At 45.9% G+C, this 10,194-nt stretch overlaps 1 protein-coding gene across 10 annotated transcripts in view; it reads right to left on the bottom strand.

Moving 5' to 3' along the window:
* Positions 1-10,194, bottom strand: part of Tenm2 (teneurin transmembrane protein 2) — a 1,175,298-nt gene that overhangs the window by 148,841 nt on the left and 1,016,263 nt on the right. For all 10 annotated transcript variants that reach the window (XM_010622224.2, XM_010622227.2, XM_033761618.1 and 7 more), the window contains one exon: positions 1,084-1,279. In XM_010622224.2, coding sequence (XP_010620526.1) covers positions 1,084-1,279 — 196 coding nt within the window. The remainder of the gene's footprint in view (positions 1-1,083; positions 1,280-10,194) is intronic.

Below are 10,194 nucleotides of genomic sequence, written 5' to 3'. Positions count from 1 at the left end.
CCATGTGTACAGGGGTAACACATCGTACTAAATATGTAAGGTTATCTACATGGGTTTGATTACAGAAACTAATAAAGTATTCTCTAAATAATGAAAAAAAGAATAAGATAAGACTAAGAGCGAGAAGCAATTTAAATATGTTCAGGGATCATTTTCATCTCCAGAATTAAGGATTATTTTGATGTTACATCATTACCTTTTCTCTTTTACTTTCCTTTTTAGTTTTATTTTAGGATTCCCTATTTTTAATGTTCATACAGAGATTTCTTTAACTGAAATACCAAATAATTTCTTTGGTGTGAAAAACTATAATAGTACTCAGGATCCTAATGAGATAATTAATAATGTGAAATAGGAACTAAAGGGCTAAAGGTTTAGGGAAAGTGGGAAGGGTGGGGGAAAGGTAATAAGGGAGAGGAAAAAATATGAGAAACTGAAAAAATGGAAAGAAAGTGTTTGTAAATGGGGAGGGGAGGAGGGGGTGAAGGGAGGGCAGGGACAAGGGGAAAAATGAGAATCAAGACCTATTATGTAAAGGTACAGAATCCCAATGATGAATGTAATTGTATTGTATACCTAGATTGTACCAATAACCTCAATAAAAAAAAAAAAAAACTTTAAGGGTTTTAAAAAAGCCTTTTTAGAATTTTGAGGCGCCCTCAGTTTTTAAAAGAAGTGCTAATGTGAATGGCCACTATTCACTGTCTCTGCCACATGCTGAGACCCAGGAACTACCTTTTCTGCAGTTCTGACAACAAACAGCCCCATGGCGGGGGCATCAGTGGCTCACACGGAGGCTCACATAGTCCAGGGGTCTGCCTGTGTGGCCAGGACTTGCCCGAGCCGTCTGACTCATACTCTTACCTGTAACCACAGACCAATGGCAGTTCTTTCCTGGCTTAAGCAGCTTTCCTGCTTACAGGGCTCACTGAGGATCACAATCCTCAGAAGCCTGAGTGAAGGCTTCTGGTTTGGTCTCACTGGAAGCAGAGACTGTCACGGACAGTGTGTCTTCTACAGAGGAACCCAGGATATTTCCATCTTTCCCACTCATGGTCCCATCGCAGGGACCCCTGCACCTACCTAAGACCACCGTGTTGAAGGACACCATCTCCTTGTCTTTGCCGTCATTGTAGAAGGCCAGGTGCCACAGGCCCACATCCAAGTACTGTACAAACACGGCCTCGTTCTGAACCAGGGTCTGGATGCTGCGCCGCTCCCGGGGAGACTCGACCACGCTCCACTTCTCCTTCCCATCCAAACGCTCCATGAAGTCGTACTGCAGAAATGAGACAGCGCCACATGTGAGCCGAGGATCAGAGCTAGCCACCACCCGCTCCTCCCTCCCCCCGCCCACTAGGGAGCACACATACTTTTCAAAACCTGCGACTATGAGCTCACACAGAAAAATAAGATGCAAGAGTGACAATGATCACGGCCAGTGTTTATTATGCTTAAAATGACTGCTTTTTGTTTTACCTCTGTAGGCTGCAGTCTCTTATGTGCAGTTGTGAAATCCCAAAACCCTCCACTCAACATTTTTTTTCACTCTATGTGTGTGTGCATGTACAAGTTTACATGTATGTGAGATACGGGCTGAGGCCGCAGAACTCACTGCAGTGTTCTACAACATACAGTTTATGCCAAATACAACTTTCCTATAACGCTTCAAGTCCTGAATTCCAAAATGTGTCGTGACTTTCACATGCGGAACGATGGACCCATATCACCAGCTATCGTTTGCAGATCACTTCCTAGGAGATTGCTCCTGAGAAATGACTAAGAAGGAGAGCTGCGGAGCTGGCCTGACAGGGAGAAAATCCTCGCTACTGATACTGTCTTGCTTCACCTGTCTGTGCCTCAGTTGCCCCATCTTCAAAACTATGAAATAACAGTACCTATGTTATATGGTTGTTGTAAAGATTAATACAATATTTAGAACAGTGCCTGGCACACAGCAAATACAACATATGTTAACTACCATCATTATCACTATCATATTTTTTCAATTCTTGAGGAAAAACTCTATTGTGGATGTTTTTGTGCAGCGTTGGAGAGCAAACCCCAGGCCTCGGACCTGCTAGGCAAGTGCTCTATCACTGAGCTACACCACCAGACTGTAATCAGACATTGTACATAAGGAACCTGAACCTCAGAGAAGTTAAGCAAGTTGTCCAAAGTCACGCAACTCCTACGTGGCCAAGCAAAAACTTTGACACAGATTGGTTCGGCTACAATGCCCATACTTTGCCAGGGCCTGGCCTTGTATAAACCAGCAATTATAAGTCAAACTCTAGTTCAATGGGCACCAAGTTTAGAGCTCATGAGAAACAGAGTGGTCAGCTAAGGTTACATGGGTCAAGAGGATGGGAAGTGCAAATGTTATTCAAGAAAGTTTGCCCTGCTGTAAATAACAGGGAAGTGGGAGCCACTGAAGACTCTAGAGCAGTGACTAATAGGATGAAAGGGAAGTTCTGAAGAACTAGATTTTGCAGGCAGGCTATGACACATGTGTTGGGGGAAGCAGAGCAAGTAGGAAAACTGGTGAGGAAGTGGGAGTTGAAGGAATCCACCTGTGCTGAGATGACTCCGAGGACAGTAGATGGGAGAGGAGACAACACTGAAGGGACAGCTCTGAGGGACAGCAGACAGGGCTTGCCTGAGGGCTGCACAGAGGGGATAAAGAAGGCAAAGAGGACCCCGGTTTCACACTTGCTGACAAGAAAATCCAAGCACAAAGGCTTTGCTATCAGACACACCTGGGTTTGAATCCCGACTCCACCACTTGCTATTGCCAGACACTAAATCTTTTGTTTTTACTCCCTTTCTGGTTTTCATACTGGGGCCAACAGCACCTGAATGACTTTCACGGCTGTGGTAAGGATGACACGAAGTAATGCTTGGGGGCAGGGCCTTGAAGAGAATATGCGTTTTTAAAAGTAGCGACTATATGTTCGCTTTGGCAGCACATATACTAAAAGTAGTGACTATAAGTCACCTACTTGCAAATCAGAATGGCTATAGGAAGGCAGCACATGGTTCTGGTTTCTCACGTTGGGGGCTGCAGGCGGCCACTGCCTAGGAAGAGGAAATCAGTCCCTTATCTCAGGAAATAACTGTTTGTGTTTAGCTTTCCTCTACCTCACATTCCGCTGGTCACAGCTGTCTTTATGGGCTAAAATAAATGATGTGAAGGGATATGACAAACCGATACTGCTTTCGGAGACCTTTGCAACTGAAGCATTTGTTCCTTAGCAACCTCGTAAATGTCCAGCTGCAAAGACCCATGTCTACAAATTGCTGTCAGCCAGAGGAATGACTGTAACTTCCTTGGTGCCGAGGTGAGAAGAATAGACTTCATTTGGGGTCCAAGTTATCACTCCCGTGAGGAAAAGTTTGGGGAAGGTGATTACTTGTGCAGGGCTATTGCTCATTATGGATTCGGGCATTCGTCATCTCTCGCTGAGCTGGCTGGCCAGCTAAGGGACACAGAAATGGCTTAGGACCAGTTGCAGTACTTACTGTCCAACCAATCACATTACCCTGGGAGAAGGCATTTTTCAGAGTGGAGGGCGGACATCTATTTTGGCTGGCTCCTCAGAGCCCTTCAGTGGCAGCTTGGAGGGCAGTTTTCATTTAAGGGGGAATCTGCTGCTTTTGGGTTCTCAAATAAGGTGCTGGGGCATGAGTTGATGGTATGATGTGTGGCTGGTGTCTTATTCCTCTGTTCCTCTATTATACTTTATTTCTTCCAAGCTCTTTGCACTCCATAAAATGATAATCCTGTTTTTACACCACTATTAGCAGGCTAAGAAGAATCTAAACAGTGGGGGGATCTCATCAGTATGCTCACTTGGTTAAGAGGGAAGACTTCAGAACTAGATGGCCTTTGAGGTAAAGTTTTGCTGGTTCACTTGGGCAAACTGCTTAACGCCTCTGTACCTCTGTCCCCTTATCTTTAAAATGGGGCTAATAACAGTATCCGCATTAAAGGGCTGCTGTAAGGATTAAATGAGCCAAAATATTTAAAACATTTGGGAGAGTCAGTACTTTGTATATACTAAACATGCCTTAATCATTTCAGCCGAATTCACTGATGAGTCAAACTGACCCAGAGCAGAATCTGATCATGAAATATTTGTTAAATAACAAATGAATAACAAAGCTGAAGGCCAAGGAAGGGAAACTAAATTGGAAAGTACTGAAGGTTGCTCTCAGAATAACCCCTTTTACTCCCTTCTTGTAAGGTGCTTTCTAGAAAGGGTGAGAAAAAGGGCAAGTTAGAGTTAGCGAGACTGGAGTCCCGGATCACCAAGTACAGGGCACACATAGGACGGGACCCTGGCCCAAGTTCTCACACACACCATCAAGATTCGGGAGCTGCCTTTGTACAAAGGCCTCTGTGATCTCATCTTCCCGATTCTTAAGGGTAAGTTTAGCAATGTGCACTTTCTTTGTTCCTTCTCTTGTCTTCTTTCCCTTCTTCCACCATTCCTTAGTGAACTTTGCGGAAGTCACATAAACTGGGGGATACATGCCACCTCTCTACCCTGTCATCAAGTGTCTTACACAATCTCTCACATGTTCTTCATCCATTTCTATCAATCCTGGAGGGTGCCTGCTAGGGCACTGTGTGTGTGTGTGTGTGTGTAGTACAGGGGATTGAATCCTGGCCTTTCACCATCAGTTACATCTCCATCCCATTTTTATTGTGAGGGTGGGTCTCACTAAGTTGCTAAGTCGCCCAAGTTGGGCTGACCTTGTGATCCTCCTGCTTCAGCCTCCCAGAGTGTTGGGACTATGGGTGTGTGACACTGAATTTGGTTTGTCAGGATACCTAACAGCCCAAGATAGTGGAGCTGCAAGGCAGGAGTGGCCTGGATGCCAGAATTAGCACTTGGAGCAGAGCCTGGAACCGCATTGTGAGAAATCGATGAATGCTCACTATATTAAGCCACTAGAATGATGAGACTTGTTACGTCAGTGTGGCTTGCATACACTTCTTGAGTCCTTGCCTCTTTTCCTTCCCAGATTGAGGGAGGACTGACCACCCAAGGAAAAACTGGCAGTGGCTTCCACTGGTAAAATTCCAACTCTGTGATGTGCAGGGTGTCTATGCATCTCACTTTGCTTCTGGATGTCCCAGTTTGCACCTTGTGGTCCTCCTTTCCATCTCTGAAGCGCTCTGGTTTCCTCTCTCACAGACTATCATGTCCCAAGCAGCATCATGAATCCTGTTCACTGCTGCTGGCACCTGGGGAAGGGTTGGGGGCTGGAAGCGCAAGGTAGATGAAACGAGCCAAGTGCCTTCGCAGGGTAGGGGACTAGGAGCCAGAGAGGAGAGGGTTTGCAGGGAGGTCATCTGGTTCAGGGGAGCCTCTGCTCTGCAGGACTGCAGGACTGCAGTCCTAGACTGCAAGCTTGGCCAGCTTGCTTGGCAGACGCCTAGAAGGAGGCCACTTTCCAAGAGCCTGGGCCCTGGCCAGAGTCCCCTTTTCATGGCCCATCACTGGGAATTGATAACTCAGACTCAGGAACAGGGGCTTCTGATTTCTCTGTTCCAGGACCCATGGTGCTCAATACAGGACACAGGAAGGCGCAGGGTCCACACTGTGCTTGGGTGACTAGAACGGCCGTGCCATGGCCCATTCTGTTGTCTAACATGCCTGCAGTGCCCTGGAAGGGGATCAGAAGGGACAGGAGCAAATTCCAAAGGAAGATGTATCCTTGCACGGGCTGGCCATGGGTGGAAGTTTGTCTCTCAAAGCAGCTTGTATCTCTTGCAGCCACCCAAAAGGGGATGGCTGAATAATCCGAAAAAAACACTACCACCCCCAAAGTTGTCTCTTTTGCTCTGTCCTTTGAAAAATAACTCACGTTGGCACGCAATGTGAAGGCTGTGCCTTCGAGTCATCACTCATACCCAAAAGTGGCACGGAAATGCAACTTTTACAAGAGTGCGAGAGGCAAAGAAATAAACCACAGCAAATATTTGACTGATCCAATTATAAATCTCCCAACTTCTTGGCAGAGACCAAGGAAGAAGGGTAATTAAGATAACTTAGTGGGTTTCCAGAGGAGCTGGAAGAGAGAAGAGGCGCCTGGACCACCGAGTGGGGCCTGCCACTCTCTCTCAAGGGAAGGCGTCCACATACCAGGGTGTGTGCGCCCCAGAGAAGCTTCTGGAAGCAGCAGCAATACACACCTGCCAAAGAGGGCAAGGTTAAAGACAGACTCATTGCCCTTCAGGAGGGTGTGATTACTGGGTCCAGGACCCCGGGAGATGGGGCAAATAACTTCATTGCTATTTGGAACGTCTACTTGCTGAGGGCTGAAGTACACGGGGAAAAGCAATAAATACTGACATTTCCCACAGAAGGTTGCCTTCCCTCCCTTTGCACAGTGGTGTCCCTGGCCTCCCTGTCTGACGCTGTTCTCTCTCTGATGACCAAGCACACTCAGCAGAGGGTGGATGCATGAAGCTGCATATGAGAGCAGAGGGCGCCCTGCAACCAAATTACTACAGGGTCTCTGGTCACATCCGGTGACAGCGCCAATGGCTCAGCGGCACTGGGTCACTCACTGAGACTGCTCACCCCTCTCTGCCCTCCAGTCAGGCCTGAGGCAAAGCACTGTTTCTCTGCTCTCTTTCAAAGAGGCAGTGTGCTCCAAGGGAGGTGGCTTCCCTGAGCCTGGCCTTCCCTGAGCCAGGACTCCAGATTCAGTTCCCACTTCCTGTACCTGCTTTACTTAACTAGAGGTGACTGGCTGGGCTTTGGACACCAGGGCCCCCAGAGAAGGAGGTCCTACACTTCTGGACAGGAGAGACTATCTGTATTTCCACACTGTAGCAATTCACACTGTCCCAACTCACTGGGTCAGGATGAATTCCAAAGGTCCTTGGAGTCAGAGGCAGGGTACGATTCATCTTGATGTTTTTATTAGACTTTGCCTCTCATGAGTGGAAAATGCCATCGTGCAAAGCTGAGCTTATTTTTGCCTGGGCATATGGTACGCACCGCACATAATAGCAAACGCTGACATGGATAGTCCCATGCTGTCTCCTTTCATCCTCCAGAGGCCCTCGCCTTATCCCTACTTCTTAGGAGATGACAGTGGCTGCTGGAGAAGCAGGGATGTACCCAGTGCCACTGAGCATGGCTGGCAGCCAACCAGGGATTTGAATTTGGATTTGCATGAGTCAAAACACTATGCGATGCTGCTCCAAGTTTTCCAAGAAGTTGGCCGTAGCTGCCAACCCATCTAGTGGTTGGCCAGGTTTGTGATTCCCTTCAAGATGCCACTGGGCAGAGAAAGGGGAGGAAGGAAGAGGACAGCAGAGATGGGGTAACGCTTGAGCGGAAGCAGCTGGCTGCATGGGGATATGGAGATGTATCGCTGGAAAAGATAAAAAAGGAAAGGTCTGGAGGTTGTGCTGGGTGTCAGCCATCCATACCAGGTCTGCAAGCTTCTCCGAGAGCCAGCCCCTTCCTGGCTCACTGATTGCTCTCTTTCTGTGTTCTGGTCACAGTGCTCTTCTCCCTGTTCCCAGAGCTTGTTGCCGCAGGGTCCTTGCACCAGCTGTTCCCCCTGCCCAGCCTGTCTTTTTCCTGGTCTCATGCTGCCCATTTCTAGTGTATCCTGTCCTTGCACAAACATTACAGCCTCAGAAAGCGTGCCCCTACCATCCATCTTAAAACACTTCTAAGTCTTCTCCTTGTTTCCACCCACAGCAAAAACTCATCACTCGAGAAAATGTGTTGTGCATCCCTTCATTTATAGCTTATCTCCTTCCTCTTGGATACCAGTTCCTGAAGAGCGAGGGACTGGTTTGTTTACTCAACACTGCAGCCCCAGTGCCTAGAACCATGCCTCGAACATAATGAGTACCTGTCACAAGTCTCCACTGGGTAAGTGGAAAAGAACTGGGCCCAAAGAAAACAATATCTAGAGTAACGTCAATACCAATGCGGTGAGTTTTGTGGTACGATTACCAAAAGGACACGACATTTTATAGAACACAATCTGCTGGAAGACAAAATAGGTAAAACTCTTGAAGACGTAGGTGTAGGCAAAGAGTTCCTGAACAGAACCCAGGTGCACAACGAATATATACGATTCAATAAACTGGATCACATCAAATCAAAAGCTGCAGCAAGGAAACCACAAATGGAATGAGAGCCAACCTACCAAATGGGAACAATTTTTTTGCCAGCTATTCCTCAGACAAAGGACTAATATTTAGAATATACAAAGGACTCAAAAAAAAATCAGACTCCCCCCCAAATTAAAAAATCCAATCTAAGAATGGGCATCTGCAATGAATGGACACTTCTCAGATGAAGAAATAAAAATGGCCACTAAATACATGCAAACATGTTCAGCATCACTAGCCACTGGAGAAATGCAAATTAAAGCAACACCGAGATTCCATCAAGCATGGCTACCATTAAGAAATCAACCAAAAACAAATGCTGGCAAGGCTGTGGGGAGAAAGGAACCCTTCTTCATTGTTGGTGAACTGTCAACTGATACAACCACTATGGGCATCAGTTCTGGAGACTCCTCAAAGAACTAAAAGTAGAAATTCCATTTGACTCGGCTACTGCCCTTTTAGGTATCTTCCCAAAAGAATTAAAGACATCACATCACAGGGATGTATGCATACCCATGTTCACCGCAGCACAAATCCTGATAGCTAAATTTTGGAAACAGTCTTTATGCTCATCACTAGATGAATGGGAAAAAAATGTGACATTTATACATGATGAAGTACTAGACGGTCATAAAGAAGGATAAACTTGAGTCATCTGTAGGAAAATGGATGCACCTTGAGGCCATAATGTTAATTAAGTGAAGTAAATCAGACACACATGCTTGAATGTCATATGGTTTCTTTTATATGAAAAACTTAATATATAAAAAAGTGTGAAGTAAAAAAGGAAAAGTGAGAGAAAAAAGTAATCTAGTGCAAACAATATACCTAAAATTGTCCCTTGACATAGGACACTTGTCTTATGTATTTTATATTATTCTGGCTTTTAGTCTGTGAATATGATAATTAACTTTATAAGGTTTTATAAGATAAATAAATGAATCAGACAATGACAATATAAAAGAAGAGTGGAGGGAAGGAGGAAAAAAGAATTTAAATGTTATGTACATGTACCAATTAATTCTCTACCACAAATGTAATGATTACATCTTGCAAAGATGGACTAAATTAAAAAAAAAAAGCAGTGGTGGCACATGCCTGTAATCCCAGCACTTGGGAGGCTGAGTCAGGAGGATTGCTGTGAGTTCGAGACCAGCCTGGGCTACATAGTGAGTTCCAGGTCAGTCTCAACTGCATAGTGAGACACTGTCTCAAAAAACAAAACAACAAAACAAAACAAAAAAACAAAGAATACTTTTAGAAACTTTAATAAACACAACAGTTTTCCCTTGCTTGTGTTTGTTTACTGCTCTGTGGTAGTGAGCTAACATTTAGTGAGGGCAGGTAGTGTCCTAAGTGATTCGCAGGGATGATCTCAGTGCTCATAAAAACCCTTTTAAATGCAAATTAAGCCAATTTTGCATACAAGGAAAGCACAGCACGGAGAGGCTGTCTAACTTGCCTGGAAGTCAAGAAGTGGGAGAGCCAAGATTCACACCCAAGCAACCAGCCTCAGAGACCACATCTTTAATCTGCAGATTCACGAGTCAGTCAATACGACCAACAACGGGGGCAGCTAGGGGGTGAGCAGGCTTCTCACTTGTGGGCACATGAGTGCGTGTGTACGTTCACGTGATGGTTCCTAAGTGAGGGTTCCTGGAAAAGAAAGCTCCGAAGCACAGCACTAAGTGTGATTCTCCCCTTCCTTGTGCTATGGGGGAAATGAAGGTGAAAACAGTCATTCATCAAACCCATACTGAGCACCCAATGTGGGCCTGGCTCTGTGTTAGGCTCTGGGCACACAGCAGTGAAAGGCAGGGACAAAGTTCTTGCCCTCCTGGAATTAACAGTGTGAAGGGGGAATACAAGGCCAAGGAGTGAAGAGGGTTAGGATAAAAAATAAAGCAAATCAGTGTCCTTCAACAGGGAAAGAGGCAGACAAACTGTAGGACTGCGACCCTTCTGTTGCCAGCTTCATTTCCTGCAGCTTCAATTACCGGTGGCCAATTGTGGCCTGAAAGAGAAAGGGGTGGGGGGGG

The sequence above is a fragment of the Fukomys damarensis genome, unplaced genomic scaffold (genome assembly GCF_012274545.1).
Source record: "Fukomys damarensis isolate Sample0158 unplaced genomic scaffold, DMR_v1.0_HiC HiC_scaffold_9, whole genome shotgun sequence".
Taxonomy (NCBI): domain Eukaryota; kingdom Metazoa; phylum Chordata; class Mammalia; order Rodentia; family Bathyergidae; genus Fukomys; species Fukomys damarensis.
This window is presented reverse-complemented; position numbering and strand designations above follow the sequence as displayed.